Source organism: Ostrinia nubilalis, chromosome 1 (genome assembly GCF_963855985.1).
Source record: "Ostrinia nubilalis chromosome 1, ilOstNubi1.1, whole genome shotgun sequence".
In the NCBI taxonomy this organism is placed as follows: Eukaryota; Metazoa; Arthropoda; class Insecta; order Lepidoptera; family Crambidae; genus Ostrinia; species Ostrinia nubilalis.
This window is the reverse complement of record NC_087088.1, coordinates 9,895,532-9,912,284: the sequence shown is the minus strand read 5'-3', so window position 1 is coordinate 9,912,284 and position 16,753 is coordinate 9,895,532. Positions and strand designations below refer to the sequence as shown.

General features: G+C 37.2%; 1 protein-coding gene across 1 annotated transcript; it reads left to right on the top strand.

Moving 5' to 3' along the window:
* The first annotated feature begins 828 nt into the window (after positions 1 to 828).
* Positions 829 to 16,747, top strand: LOC135079281 (delta and Notch-like epidermal growth factor-related receptor). Its single transcript, XM_063974231.1, has 10 exons — positions 829 to 1,031; positions 3,345 to 3,514; positions 4,136 to 4,254; positions 4,333 to 4,486; positions 5,028 to 5,282; positions 11,409 to 11,551; positions 12,009 to 12,131; positions 12,562 to 12,664; positions 13,489 to 13,661; positions 14,834 to 16,747. Exons 1-10 carry the CDS (start codon positions 829 to 831, stop codon positions 15,050 to 15,052), a joined length of 1,662 nt encoding a protein of 553 aa, XP_063830301.1. The 3' UTR covers positions 15,053 to 16,747.
* The last annotated feature ends 6 nt before the right edge of the window (positions 16,748 to 16,753 follow it).

The window sequence follows — 16,753 nt, the reverse complement described above, 5'->3', positions numbered from 1 at the left end:
TTAGCCCTTGAGCCGGCGGGGAGAGGGGGGTTTAAAGGTACCACTTTTCGGTTTTTCGCTTAATCCTCGGAAACTATGCGTCCTAGTGACATGACTACTATGAACCAAAAAAAGCTTATTCAATTTTCTACAGATGAGACCGTCAAGTTTTTCTATATCTTGTATAGTTTTTGCGGCATCTGCTCTAGAAGGTCTGTAAAATTGGAAATTTTATTGTTGTCTTACATGTTCCTTTCAGGAGAAAATCGACTAAATCAACATTGAGCAAACACTATAGACATGCGGGAGCATGTTAAGCCTAGTTCCAGGGAGGGGACTGCACCGTGCGTATATTTAGACGAACCAATTAGAGCCATTTTTGACTCCTCATCATTCAAAAACTGCTGTGCATTAACACTTCAAATTTGGCTCATGTATTGAGACTTGCAAGATATATATCAGCTTCAAATTGCATAAATATACCTCAAACGGTTATTTAGGTATTGACGTTCAAAAGACTAGGACGCATAGTTTCCGAGGATTAAGCGAAAAACCGAAAAGTGGCACCTTTAAACCCCCCTCTCCCCGCCGGCTCAAGGGCTAAGGGCGGGGACTTTTGCTATGTTCACCTCCTAACTAGTCTAAATAAAGTCCCGAAATCAGAAATTGTGTTCTACAGTTTTCCATCTATAATGCTTTATTGACTGGACTATCTACCTACTTAATATGCAAGCATGATCACACAGTCAATTCTTACTTAAACAGCAAATAAAACACGAGCTATTTCAATTAGTATTCACAGAGGTTGACTTGATAATTAATTAATGCGTGTGTGACTTTGTGTTGTGGATGGCGGAGGACTGTGCGGGAGGGGCGGCGGGGGAGGACGAGTGCCCCCCGGTCATCGTGTCGTGGGAGGGCTCGGCTGATATCCAGATCGGAGACATCCTTATCGTCCGCATCTCCGACTCCTTGCTGCTCGACACCTTCGGTCAGCAGATCGAAAGGAACACCACTTTAGATGTGAACGCTTCGCACAGCGATAGGGAAAGGTTAGTTTTAAAAACTTACTCGTAACCTAGGTAATGTAATTTTTTTCAAATCTTTGAAAAGGTTAAAATCTTGCCTGTTTCTAAATTGAATCTTTGTTTCTGCTTCAAACAACTGGAAAGGGTTTGGCAAAGAACTTGTTTTGAAGAGATATTATTATGTTACAAAATTTTACTACCCAATAAAATAATTTGAAATGAAATTTTTGCACACTTACCAAATAAAGCCTTTTTAATTCAATGTCATGGTGATATGCCGTGTGTGTTGGTGCCAGGGCGAGCACGCGACACAGATGAATAAAACATTTCTTGATATACTTACTTTACAGGTATCTGGACGTAGCAAGTCAAGTTTCACTTTGTAATAACTTATTTTTTAAGATTTTGATAAAGAATTCAGCCACTAGACTGAAGTGTGTTGAAATTACTGTTGTGTTACGGGAAACGTTATTACAAAATTTTAATTTGTTTTTATTTTATACATTTCTTTCGACTTCGAAATGGTTTTATAAATAGGTAGGTATTATGATAATCTAAAACTCTGCTGAGATGTCGCATAAGGGTCTTTACTATTATTCTACGGCCAATATAAGCTGGAAAATGTTGAAAATATACGAAAAAGAAAACAAAATGTACCTAGTAATTTTATATAAGTCATTACTTATATCGATATGTTCTATGTTTGTACTCGTATGTATAACACCAACAAAATGTAACCCAATTACACTTTCCGGAAGACAGCGCGTTGTTTGTAATACTGAAAGCCTGAAGATTATGGATATTACACGACTTTGTTTAGGAAGCTTTCAGCTTTTACGTACCTACTTTTCTCATGTAAAGATCAAAATGATGCCTATATCATATTCAAATTCTTGGAGAATAAAAGCTCTACCCAGATAACTCAGTAAAGTAGAAAAATTAAGAGTGTCGTTAATAGTTATCTATCTGCTTAATTAAATGATGAATAGTTGACCTAAATCACGTCGGCTATATTGTAGCAAATGGCCCGCGCGGGCGTTTCACGCCGCGCGCCGGTGCACTAATCTGCACGTGGGTGTTTTTTGCGTCGTTGCACAGACCCACATAATTGAGAATGTTACTAGGTATGCAAAATCACTTGACACCTATGTTACAGTTAAGCTTTTACATTTACAAATACATTAGTTTTTATTTCATTCAAAAATACCCAGTAGTTATGATTTTATAGGCATTCAAAGTTCGCTTAAATATTGAGTCCCGCCGACGGTCACGTGACCCCGTGTGACGTACATTCACAGCGTCCGCTCACTAGAAAACGGATATAAACATACTTAAATAATTTTTTTTTGTAAATACAAACTTATTATACATATTAACACCCAGACCCATCACAGAAATTAAAATTGAACCAAACCCAAACTTGATGCGATTGTGTCGTTTTATTGCGAATTACCTTCCAGCTCCATCATTAGACCCCGATTACTATATAGAATTAAAATACTCATCAATACAAAACGAACGAGCCCAAACTCGATGCATTTAAGTCGTTTTATTATAGAGTTCCTATGGCCACCTTCCAGCTCCATCATCAGATCAGCTCCATGTCATCATAATATTGCATGGTCATCCAAATCACATGTGTTTGCGAAATTTCAGCTTAATCGGTTGCCTGGAAGTGGGTCTTAATTCAGTTTGCAAGATTCCACCCATACAAATATGAGCCAGTCGTTGTAATATGACGTCACGCGCATAAAATGGCGGGCCGGCCGCCGCCCGCACTTTTAAAATTCAATATCTTGGAAACTAATTGACGTATCGAAATAATTCTTTCACGTGTATTTTTTATTTTTAACAGAGAATACAGAAAGCTAAAAAACAAAATTAGTGAACATTCTTCATTGTGGATCCCACATTCAGCTCGTCCGGAAAATTAAACAAGTTAATGCATTTCACGAGCACGTCCCTGCCCTAAATTTTTCCTTCCATAAATGTGGCGAACTGTTTTTTAGTTTGCAGCTATTTACCTAATTATTTGATTGAGGTCATTTAACTTTCATGTGTAAAAGCTGTTTAACGTTAGACTTTAACACGTACATTTGAAGTAATAGTTGACCAATGAAAATGATAGTAGGTTAGGTTAGTTTAGGTTAACTAGGTACTTACATTCAGATTAGTCAAATATAATATGATCCAGTTTCTTATTTACTGTAATCAACATTCTTCTAGGTACTACTGATTGCCTAAGCCTACATATTGATTTCATTATATTGCAACTTTGACTTGATAAGAAGTTACATTGTTAGCTTAAAATATTCCAAAGATGTTTTTATCTCTCAGGAAGCACTCAGTGCTTCAGCCAGCCGTGTACCAAGTGACGAGGCAGGGCCACGAGCACTGCGACGTGTCGGACGGCATGTTGCTGGACATCACGCCACTAGACGAGGGCGGCGCTAAACTCTTCACGCTCTACGACAAGGATTTGGCTGAAGGCGTCAACTTACTGATCGGTAATATTTGTTTATATCTGTTTTTGATTACTGCCATCACAAATTATGATAAAAAAGGTTTTCGACGTAGCGTAACTTGAAAATATTGTGAGCTGCAATGGAGGAAAGCAGATCTCTAATTTATACTTAAAAATCATCGTTAACGCTAAAAACAAGACCTCGTTACGAACCAAACTGATCATAACGAAGCGATTATAACACTAAATAAATCTTCTTGTTTGTGCGGACGCTTCAGTAACCCAGTCACGTACAGCGAAGTTCATTAATTAATAAAGTAAAAGACACAAAGAAGGCTTCATAAAGACTTTCATTTTAGCCGTTGCGTTTAAATGACGGTTGGAGGATATTAAGTACAAAAGCTTGGAGGATGTAATACGCGAGATATGATGTGAAAAGGTCCGACCTTAGATAAAAATATGGAGGAAAATCGACAGCACTTTTATTGCTGACTCAAACAATAGCCGCGCTTTCGGGGACAAATCCTATTCTGATCTTCTTCATATTATTTCCTCTACACTTTCTGTGTTATCTGTTAACGCGCCAGTTTAATATATTAAGTTCTTTATCGATCATTATAAACTATCACAAAAACTTCTCGACTAAAAGAATGTTTGTTTACAGTCGTCTCCGAGAACTGGGGCTCGAAGTGTGTTCGATTAAAAGTAACTGTCAAGTCGGACAACTGCGGAGACTCGCAGGATTGTTCCGGGAAAGGCGTGTGCTACACCAACGTGTCGATGGTACGTTGATAGATGGCTGGTAGTTAAGCGATTAGTGGCAGCAGAAAGCCGGTGAACGTAATTGATGTGTGTTTGTAGGAAGGCTACGAGTGTCAGTGCTGTCCCGGGTCCGCCGGGCCGCACTGCGAGGAGCGGGACGCGTGCCATCCATCACCCTGCCTGAATAACGGCGTTTGTGTCGAACTGTCACAGCCTCTCGACGGTGTCTACTATACCTGCACCTGTCCATATGGTATTTATTCTCAACAAGAACATAATAATTCAGTCGTTTAGATTTAAAAACTTGTTTAAACTACCCGAAGACGTACCTGAACTTTTACTTAGCACTTAGTTGGCACTTCCTTGAAAATATTTTGTCTGCAGTGCCCACTTTCTGTACGTGCGCTGAAAATAGCAGACACTCACGGCCCTTACGTAATGGTTCGGAATTTTCTATACATTTCAATTCACGTTTCGTACGCTCAGGAAAGCAATTTTGATTTTCCAATCAATTAAACATTTGTGTGGGGTGGTCTGATGTTACGCAATACCTATGGTTTTATTTTATTCGATTGTGCCCGAGCCCGACAATATTCATTTATCGCACGGTCAATTTATAGTTGAGAAGGTTGTACCCAAGTAGGTAATTTGGATAATGTTGTTTTGAATAAAAAATGTGTGAAATATGTACAGAAACAATATCATAATTTATCAAGCATTATGAAGTTGCAGTACTTATTTTATAGTACCTTACTTATGAATTACTTAAGTCTCATAGTCAATGTTTTATGTAGGTTTTTCTGGCAAGAGATGCGAAAAAGATCCTTGCTCGACAGCACCCTGTTTGAACGGGGGATCTTGTATGACCATGGCCATGAACGGGACTACGATCTTCCACTGTGCCTGTGTCGACGGCTGGGCTGGTTCACGCTGCGAGCTGTCTGTAGCTGGCGACGCTTGCGCTTCTAACCCCTGCGTCAAAGGGATCTGCATAGAGCAAACAGATAATGACATCGAGCCACAGCCCTACCGCTGCTTCTGTCAACCTGGTAAGTAAACATTTTCAGACAGGAAGTGCATAGTGTTATTTCTTTTCTGCAAAGTTAAAAGAAATAAACGGAGAATGGTTAAATCAGTTCTTTCTTGCTATTTGTCATTGTACGTGTACCTCTACATGGGCTTACACGGTAAACTCGAAAGTCAACCGATAATACCTATATTTAACATCAATTGGATTGAATTGACTTTGTTTTAATGAAAGTGACTTTTAGGAATATTGATGATTTTATTTTTATTAATCAACGTTATAAGACCGAATTTTACATAACTTTTCATATACTTTTTCCTTATACAATAAATTAAGTAAGAAGAAAAACTAAAAAAAGATTCTAACATATTGGTATCTAAACGTCGGCAAAAACCTCATCGTCTTTACTAATATTATTCTACAATCGATTATTATTATTTATTTTGGTGTTAATTCTCACCGTTCACGCTTTGAGTTAACAGTATGTACTTATATTCTTTTATTTTAATTCATACTCCGAAAATTATGGCCACATAAATTTTCCTCCTTCCTTTTGACGTTATTATCATAACCGTATAATTTTACTGTTTTCATAGCGCTCTGAGACATTTACCTAACCTCGCGCCCTCATTATACACCCTTGGTCATTTATGCTTCCCTGTCACCCTCAACGCACACTCATGCCATTAAGTTTCACACCTCCATTACTCTATTTTAACCCGCAAACACTAAAGTCCATTAATGGCTTCAAATAAACCTTACAAACACGGAATAACTATGTGCTCACCTCAAAATAGGAAAGGAAAACATTTTCCGCGGAATTGCCGAGAAAACTTTCCCAGATGTACGACAAATTCCAAGTGTAATTATGTCGAAGTCATAACTGGAGTTGCGTAAAATAACTTAGCCGCCTCAGTTCGCGTAGTTGACGGTTAGTTGTTGTTAAGTGTTGCTACTTACTTGTGTTTGCTTAACCGCGGCATTTAGATGGTGCCAAATTACCTCAAAGTTTGGAAATCAATAGATATTTTGTAAATTAAACGAGTAAAGAATATTTTAGCAGAAAATACTATAATACTTTGTTTGTATCGCGCTGTAAAACTTTTATTCAGAAATTATTTAAAAAAATTCTGGGAGTATTTCGTGAATGCGTAGCTACATTTAACCTTAATAGGCTAATTTGCTCTACTCGGCTGTCCCTTTACATTTGAATACGTTCATAATCCTCCGCTATAATAAGGAATACCCGTTATAATGTAGGTAGGTTTTATTCGTAATAATATTCTCAAAAATGAAAAGTCTATTTTTTAACTATACTGTTTTTGATGTCCAAACGTTGTCGCAGCTATTCTTAAACATAAATGTAACTATTCCTATTTTGGACCTACTTTTAGATACTAGCTACAGTATCTTTCGTTATTTTAGGTCATCTTTTCATAAGTTAGGCCTACAAAAAGTGCCATACATAGACATTATACCTATGTTTTACACTGCAAACTGTTTGCCAGTTTAAGTACCAGCATGAATGATGTCAGGCGTTTGAAACATTTTTAAGTTTGTGAAGCGTGTACCCATTAGCTTTATACTTATATTTTCTGTTTTGTCTTTAGATGCCCTACTATTGCTAACTATGTCACCATATTTATGTGCCCCTGACAAGAATGTTGTGTTACGCAAAGGTATTTATTTACAAAGCATTCTAGCTTGCATTACTCTGTGCATGAATTTCCTTAAACACTAGAAATCTCTTGTAAAATCATGATCAAAACTGTAACTTATGTTTAAAATATTGTCGTTATGTTATAGTCAAACCTCGAAGCTCAGGCGCTCCTAGGTTTGACTAGTCAATCCTCAGGTCTGACTAGAAGTCTTAGTCAAAGCCCAAACATTTCGGCCTTTGACTAAAGAATGTTAGTCAAACCTAGGAGAGACTAATTTGGTCAGTCAAACGTCGAAACTGAATTTAATGAAATCGGGGTTTGACTAGTCAAACCTCAATTAAGACTTTAAACTAAACTACACTTCATTTTGATATTGAACTTATTACATAGACTTTACCGACCGGTTCTCTCTTTAGGTGAAGGTACGAGTACGAATAACTAAACTTGTTTACTGCGGTAGTTTATCAGTGTTTCTAAACCGATCTTGAAATTATTATTTTTAGGGTTCTGTACCTTAAAGGATTAAGGGTAAAAACGGAACCCTATTACTATGACTTCGCTGTTTGTCTGTCACCATGCTGTATCTCATGCCTTTCCCAAAATATTTAGTTTTATAGTCACTTTAAAAATCATCCCCATTCGCAATATAACAATAAAAGAGTCGTACGGAACCCTTCGTACGTGAATCCGATTCGAACTTGGTCGGTTTTCTATAATTGCTGCCGGCCTCTGTAACGTTGCGTCTACTTTTGACCGAGTCTGCCAGTCGTTTCTAGGATTGACTAGGCAAAGCCCGAAACAGATTATTTTAGTTTCGACGTTTGACTGAACAGTTTAGGCACTTCTAGGTTTGACTTAGTCAAAGGCCGAAATAAGAATTCACTTCGGGGTTGGCCCGAAGGCTTTGGTCAAACCTAGGATAGACCAGTCATTCCGCGAAGAGACTGCATATCGACCTTTGACTATGACAGTTACATAATAAAATCACATCGTTAGAAACCTAAAAAAAATACAACATTTAAAGCCGATTTACCCGTATATAATTGTTCGAGTGGTATAGTACTTAGTTACAATAATAAATGGTTTTGAACTTAGTCAATTTAATAATGTTTAATCTTGTTTGCGAATGTTGGGCGAGCGAATTGTGTGGGTGATTTATTTGGAGCGGAGTTGGAAGGTTGCCCGCAGCCCGCGCCCGCAGCCTAGTGCGCCGGCCGTCCGCGCCCGCTGGCCTTGCCCATCTTTGCGTCTACTATACTATACAATAACGGGACCTATTACGACATTTAATAAAACTACTTTATTCAGCACCAACTCTTAAGCGTTTAACTGATGAAAAACTAAGCTTCTAAATAAATATTTTCTTTGAGCGAGCTGCGTGGCGCCCAACGTGTTATTAAATTAAATTTTATCACGCACCATGTCTCCTATGAGTGATGTAACACAGCCTCAACAAACAAGTTTTAGAAAATATTTGTCAGTCTTTACACGTAACTTTACACATAACTGTCTGTAACATATTGTGGCCTACACAATATTGCCTAGGCAAAAACTAAAACTAAATGCCGGATGAAAGAGAGCTAAACTTAAATGTACTACGGGTTCATTATTCCGAATGATTTTAGATTTTGGTGGATAAAGTGTTTTACTAGATTTTAAAACTACATGGAATCATATGAAAAGTTTGCTTTTATAGTAAAACTAATATATTTGTATTATTCCATATTTTCACATTGACTGGCACTTTCATATTTATACTTGAACGGTTTCTTTAATATGATCCTCTGCCGAAATCCCTATTTCTTCTTATTTTGTCAATATTTATTTTGGTAACATTGTCATATGTGTGGGTAGCCAATTCCACTGAGAATCGTCCCTATTCTGAATAGAAATGAAACGTGTTATAAATAGTCAGCATCGAAAACCTGTCCTTATTCTAGATTTATAAAATTAATCAATAATGATTCTTAGGTGTATGATTCAAGATAGAAAATGTTTCTAGATAATATAATAGACAATAGGCTCTCAGAAACACGTTAATGTTATTGTTTGATAAAGATTAGGTACCAAATTGTCGAGTAGGTAAGTAAAGAAAGAAAGAAAGAAAGAAAAAATATTTATTTGGTATCAAAGATATTACAATACAAGTAGGTAATTAATCTTAAACTAATGATCAGTGTTTTGTTGTGTCACAGCCGAGTTAAGTTGGGGAGCTTTTACCACAATACAGCAACTTTAATTACGTAATTAGGTACAATTTTCCAAGATTTTCTTTTTCACGAAATTAATGATGATGAACATCTCTGAATTTAGTCATCTTGTCGTGATATAAGAACGAGTATCTGGTGGCGTCATGATCCCTCCCGCCGTAATGGGCGCAGACCTGGCGTAAATGGTCCCAAGCAACATGAGAAAGGTTTTTTGGCGTGCCCCCGTAAATAAATCGGGGCGAATTAATCAAGAGGCTTGTTTTCCCGACAGCGGAGGAAATTCGGGATGAATGCAAACAAACGTTCCCCAGGGACGGATTGTCTTTCGACGAAAGGAATCTGAAACTTCTGTACTATACACTAGTAAGTATATAGCTTCATATGAGCTCCGTTGTCATGTGCTGAGTTTACTTAACATCTAAATGTTACCCTTTGTGTTGCTAAAGTAAATCAATACTCTTTTTGTAGAGACGGAAAATAAAATAAAGTGCTTTTGAGGAAGTGGTTCTGTAGATGTTACGAAATTAAATATTTGGGAAATACGAGCAACAATATTCGCACAATAGTACATTGCTTGCTGGGTCATTCTTTTAATATATCCTTACGAAGTGATATCAAAAACTTGAATTTATTATTGCCTGCATTGGTTTATCCTCATACTGTGGAAACTAAATGAACTGAAGATAATGACTATGATAAAGGACTAAGTAAATTACTCAAGTATTTTTAAAGATTCATATAGTTTTTTAAGTTAACTACCTGTCATTTGGCTGAAACGAACGCACGAACGAACGAACAAACCTGTATAATTAACAGCTAATTGTATCTTAGTTTAAAAATAGAGCACTCAAGCTTTTTCCCTATAGTTAGTTTGAGATAGTTTCTTAATAAGTTAGAGCTGAAAGCTTCTCGAACGGGAAACTTGCCAAGTTAAAAACTGGGAAACTTCTATTTAACTCCGATACATGTTCGCGTGAACAAGATTGAAGATTTTGTGGCGAGAAAAAACACAAAATGAGATTAAGTTTGTAAAGAGATCCTATCGGTACCTCATATACGAGTAAATAGTTTGATAAAGCTGTAACTAATCTTCATGTTTTTGTATAATAACAAGGTTTACTCGCTGGAAGGTTACAATCCTGTTAAAATGAACTCGAGTAAGTGGATTTCTAAGTTTTTATAGCTTTCAAGAGTTTATAAGATAAAATCAATACTTTATAAACATTTCTACCTCCCATTCGTTTTCGTTACCTTAAAATATTTTATAGCGGCAAGTATACAAGTTTTAAAAGCATTTTGGCTGTATTTTATTAGAGTTAAATTGGGTAACAAATCAAAATTTACGGAGATGATTCAGTATCTACATAAGTTTTTATGTTGAGTTAGGAATCAATCAAGTATGGCTTTTTAACTTATTTCTAAAGTAAGTGGTTTTGAGGCAAATACTCGTACTGAACTCTATTTTATTCAAAAAGTCATTCACCGACACGATAAGAACATTTACAGGAAAAACGAAAATACATTTTCATTTTCCAAAGGAACTTCATGTTTTTATAAAGTTTAGGCTGCCAGCATAGAGCCAATCTCATGTTATCTTGAGGTTTCATCATGCTGCACTTAGTGATCTCCAAGGAGTTGAAGTTATTACAATATTCAGGGTACTCTGCCGAGCAGCAGCAGGGATGAAACCGTAATTTGTGTGAGATCGGGCGCACGTGGCAGGTTTTGCGAGGTTTTATGTTATGAACTCGCTTTTGCTTATACAATTCGATCCGATAAAATTATTCACTATTAAACATTAGAAGATAGCATTGAATTTAACTCGATTTAATTAATAGAATTGCAAATAAAGATTACGAAGGAGCATAAAGCTCGGAGCTGCTTGACGAAGATAGTGCCTTTAGTTAAGCTCTAAGCTTAAATTATCACTATACCTCGGAAAGACACGTCAGAATCCACGTTGGCTTAGTTGATGGTAATACTGAGGGATCTGTGTGTAACTTAATAATGATTAATTTGTTAAAAAACACAGACGGTGTTCGACTTCCCTAGCCTTAATTACAAAGTCACTAACCTTAATCTGTCTCTTCTGATTAATTTCGTTGCGGGTTCAATGACAGTTAAACCCCCGGGACAAACTTGACCTTCATTGGTTGGGTTTTTATTGACTACACAGGAGTTACAGCGGTGGAGGTGGGAATAGTCCCGCAACCTAAATCTTTGTCAGTCTGTAGGGTTACATAATGGACCTTTGTATCGCAATTATTTGGTTTCCAGGCTACACTGGAGAGCGCTGCGAGCTAGAGTACAACGAGTGCGAATCGTCACCGTGTGCGAACGGCGGCACATGCATCGACCGCGTAGCCGGCTTCGCGTGCGTGTGCGGTCGTGGGTACACTGGACACCTCTGCCAGCTAAAGGTATATAACTAACATTTCAGCATCATTTAGGCAATCGTATTCATACGAAGCTCTCTTACAGTCTACTGGCTAGACCACTAAAGCGGGGGACAGTTTCAATAGAAAAAAAAATGGAAAAAAATACTTTACTATGGACAGAATTTTGTCCATATTGCTAGTCCTAGACGGACTAATATTATTGTTAGTTGAGTCTAGTACTGTTACAAGTCTTTTAAAACTGAGTTCATGTAGCCTCCAGCTTTACGAAATAGTGCAACTTTCTATCCTTGTTTTACCTATTTTACATGATATCAATCAACTTTGTCTTTATCTTTAGTTTTGTGATTGTATTGGTAGGCATAGATTCGCCAACTTTGCCCTTGCGAACAACAATCACCGTTCAAAGTTCAACGCGATATCGATTGACAAGCATTGCATCATGTCCTTGGTTCTGAATGTTTAATGATTGTACCTACAGGTGGACCTGTGCGCGCCCAACCCGTGCCCGCCGCGCCGCTACTGCATGGACCGCGGCAACAATTATGTCTGCGAGTGTCCCCGCGGCTTTGTGGGCGACGAGTGCCATATACCTACTCGATCTGTAAGTCTGCTCGTGACAACTAGCCATTTGACTCCACTCATAGAGTACGAACCAACCAACAACCAACTTACAATCACCTCGGAAATGTTTTCATTTCGTAGTCTGCATTCAGTAAAAGCTCATTCATTGCTCTCGGAGCAATAATGTTAAATAAAGAATTTTAAGATTTAAAACAACACGAATAAAAAAATAGCTCCCTCTTAAGTAGGTACCTAATGTATTTACCTTTTTTAATGTGTACTTGAACTTCTACAATAATTAATCTACCTCTCCACCAAAGATTCATTGCTACGAGACTACGATAGTTACTAAGCAGTTTTTTCCTTTGGTGTGCCGATTCAATTTACCTGTACTAATTTGAAAAATAAATCTTGAAATTTAACTTTTTCCCGAATTTTAAATAGTAAAACGAAATAAATGTGACTTACAGGCTTGCGACAACAACCCTTGCGCTCACGGTGGCACGTGCTGGAGCGGCGTCGACTCCTTTTACTGCTCCTGCCGCCCAGGCTACACCGGCAAGCTCTGTGAAGGTAACATAAAACATGCTTTACAGCCTCTGAATAATATTGTTGTTTTCCTTAAGTTATAGAAGAATTTTTTACGAGCAGGATAATGAAATTCATGCAAGAACTATTGCAATCGGGCTTACCTGGTCTTCCAAAGATGCTTATCAGCCTCGTATATGAACAGTTCGAACCTCTCATATTATTACCAGTGACGGTAGAAGTTACTGCAGTAATGACCACTTCAAACAACACCACATCTCACGAAATTAAAGTCCAATTTAAGAAAGTGCTTTAACACTATTTCAGTTGAAACACCATAACATAGCGATAAAAACCGCGCTTTTACGATTCGTAACGCGAGCGACACGAGTTCAACCTTACAACTGACAGTGTTGCCACTTTCGACAAATGTTGCTATCCGAAATTAACAATCAATTGTAACACTGCATTATTTCCGAATTTACGAGAATAATGAACATTCCATAATCGGAGTTAAAAAAAAAAAAATTTAGACATGTTATTCATGAAACTAAAAAATATAATACTTTATGCCTTTCATTTTGGTCACGTACCTTCAATTTTTATTTTACCTTTAACAGTAAAGAAAAATTAGTCTGTATCTCACCTCCTCCGTGTTAATCAGATGAAGGTGGATGCTCCATCCGGAGTCCATAACCATGGAGAATTTGGCTATGTTACTTCCAACTACTGAAAGACAATAATGCTGAACGCGACTATGCTTGCAGCAATGCAATTAAATTTAGCAGCAGCATGGTCTATGGGCCCTTATTTATTCAGGTATGAGATACAGTTCGGAATTAGCAGTTGCTTATCTTATTGTACTTCAGAGGACTTCATCCTGGAGTCGGTGGTGAGCGACGAGAGCGGCATGAGCGAATCCCGCGGCGGGGGCTCGGTGCGCGAGGTGCGCCTGCCACTCGGCCTGTACCACGACCGCCTGCATAACGTCTACATCGCTGCCGGCACGCTGGGAGCGGCCATAGCTATCGTCGGTGTGGTGGTAAGTCAAAGAGATGTGGTAGTAATCAAAAGAAAAACTTCGTGATATGCATTACAAGGGCAACTCCTTTTAATAGTAGTATTAGTAGATTTCAAGTAACTTACCCATTAGGGGCAAATGTTAAGTATGCATTTGTACATACATACCCAAAGTTTATCATAGTGAGTCAGTGGGTTGGAATCGAGCTTTATGTGTTATATGCATGTGTAAAACGGTAGGTACGCGCTAGTTACTTTTTGTACGCAGATCCAACAAAATTATTTTTAATTTTTTTTAAAGTAATTTTCAATATACTTACATATAACTACATTTCTGACACAAACAATTAAACTAAACTCAAATTAAACTTAATATAAGACCCACAGACAGAAAGAAAAGATTAAATCTGAGTAATTAGCAAAACAACAATATGCAATAGATCATTGTAACAATGGGACTACGCCGTAGCATCGTAGCATAGCGTTTGCTACACAAGTCTGCTACGACTGCATAACGTAACAATGCACTATTCTTCTATCTAAAAAAGCTTGTTAATAAAAAATATGACTGGCTTAGTACCTAATGACATCTTTGAATATAAATCATTGTAACAATGGGACTACGTCGTAGTATAAAATATTAACACAAAAATATTAAACTACCTAGCACTTTATTCAATAACTAGCGGCCGCCCGCGACTTCGTAAGCGTGGATCCCGTTTTACCCCCTTCATCTATCTTACGCGGTTTAGATTTTTTCATACAAATGTTTTTTTCCCGCTAACTCCGAATTTTGCAATATCCTGTTGTAACTAAGCTTTAAGTTTACTAAGGTACATGCATGCCACATTTCAAGCGTCTAACTTAAGCGGTTTAGATTTTTCAAACAAAAGGATTTTCCCGCTAATTCCCGATCCGCGGGAATTCCTAAGTATACTATAACCTGCCTAGGAGTATGAAGAATAATTGTACCAAGTTTCGTTAAAATCCGTCGAGTAGTTTTTGTTTCTATAAGGAACATACAGACAGACAGACAAAAATTTTACTGATTGCATTTTTGGCATCAGTACCGATCACTAATCACCCCCTGATAGTTATTTTGAAAATATATTTCATGGACAGAATTGACCTCTCTACAGATTTATTATAAGTATAGACATAAAATAATTAACATTCTCTTTCTTACCTTTCCAGGTCACAGCATGTCACTGTCGCGTGAACAAGACATACTCTCGACTGCTGTCCCGGTTGTCCCGGGTAACCGAATCCGGTCCTCCGCACCACTGGCTGCAGGACAAGCGCGCGCCCCCCCTCGCCGCGCCCTTCCCTCCCCCCTCCGCCTCCCTCGACACCACCGACATGTATTACACCCTCGACTTCAGCGACAGCCAGAGCTCCCCGCTCATACAATAGCAATCACTTCAGAACTGCTCCGACGGGGAACGGTTCAGAATTCAAATCTAAACGCCATTATTGGGCTGCCAAATATTAACTTCTTGATCCTAATCTCAAATGTGTCCCAACAAAATCTCTTCTCTAAAATATCCGACGAACAAATGAAGAAACAGTTTTCTCCAGGAATGTTAGGTAATAATTAAAATTATGGTGTGATTACTTTGTTTGAAATCTATCATCACTTGTTGGGTTGCTGATAAAATTGCGGCTAGTTTAGTAGTTTATCAAAAGATATGTAACTGATTAATTAGCATTATTTAGAAATAAACATTCAGTAATAAAGTATCAGCTGACTCACCACTACAAAGTATGATTCAGCGCAGCTTGCACGTATGGTAAATAAAATTGTCGTTTGACTGGATAATTAATGATATGACTCATATAATTAATCTTGGATTATAATAAAGAACAAACAAATATTAAATTCAATAAACATTTTAAATAGTAGAATTCTTCCATTCCCAGAGCATACTCGTAGATAAAAAACAACAGCTTTTAAATTTAACTATGGACGTTACGTAGAGCTAGACGGATAAAAGAGATTCGATAAGCTATTACTTAGTAAGATGTTAAGTTTGTTTGTATTTGGTGTACATTGTCAACGTACGCCCTTCTCTGAAAACTATTTCGATGTATTCAGCTCTTCCTCTTTACTGGCTCTCGCATTTCGCATCAGGCCCGTATTTTGAAAGACAAATTCGATTCAAACGTCAGGTTACTCTAAGATCTACGGTGATTGGTTGTTTTTTAGTACTTTGACGATAGTTTAGTCTATGCTTCAATTTGAATCTAATTTTTAGTTACTTACGTAGCGTGCCTACGTTTCATAATACGAGCCATAGAGTCAAACAGAGTAGACATATCGAAATTTGGGCATCCAGGTTACGAGCTGATGTTATACCTCGGAACTAAATATTATTCACAGTAGTGTTAATGAGATTTTGGTGACTCTTAGATGTTAGCATTTATTTTTTGTTGGGTTTTTGAATAATTATGTAAAATTGATAGTGATTTATTAAATGTAGATGTCGGGTTAACCTTTGAATGCCAAATATTAGCTTAGAGACTACATTTTATTCATGATCTTGTTGTTATGTTAAGTTCGAAATATTAGAAGCCTCCATGTAATAAATAATTTATTCAACTAATAGACACCGATAGAAACAAGTAAACTACATAGCGAAAGTAATCAAGTTAAAGGTCTTAGTGTTATTATCATTGAGTAAAAGTTAAGATTAATTTCGACACTAAGTGCCTGTTGATAAAAACTGGGAAATCAAATGGTTTTGTACGACTGTTGACGATTTCAGCCATCAGTAGATAGAATTACCTAATTCTAAATAAATCTATTATTTTAATCAAACTTCAAAGTATGACTAAATTTTAAGTTCTTAGACATTTTCCGAACTATCTTACTTGTTTTAATGTGCGTCTGTCTCAAATGCTTTCTTGTGGTTAAATGAGTGTAGGTACTATCTCAAATCTTATCTCCATTAGTTATTGGACGATTGAAAATTAATAAGCTATTTTTCTTATGAAACTTAACTATCTTGATCTTAATGCTTTCGCTAACTAATAAATAAAGCTTCTGAGTGTGTAAATATGTGAACATTGTTATCATAAAGGTTTCATTAAAACTAATAATGAGAGTTATTGATG

Bases quoted from the DNA above. Each gene is read 5' to 3' on its own strand.
- LOC135079281 (XM_063974231.1), top strand. From the start codon at position 829: ATGGCGGAGGACTGTGCGGGAGGGGCGGCGGGGGAGGACGAGTGCCCC. The intron at 1,032-3,344 runs GTTAGTTTTAAA...TTTATCTCTCAG, and splicing joins TCGCACAGCGATAGGGAAAG to GAAGCACTCAGTGCTTCAGC. The intron at 5,283-11,408 runs GTAAGTAAACAT...TTTGGTTTCCAG, and splicing joins CCGCTGCTTCTGTCAACCTG to GCTACACTGGAGAGCGCTGC.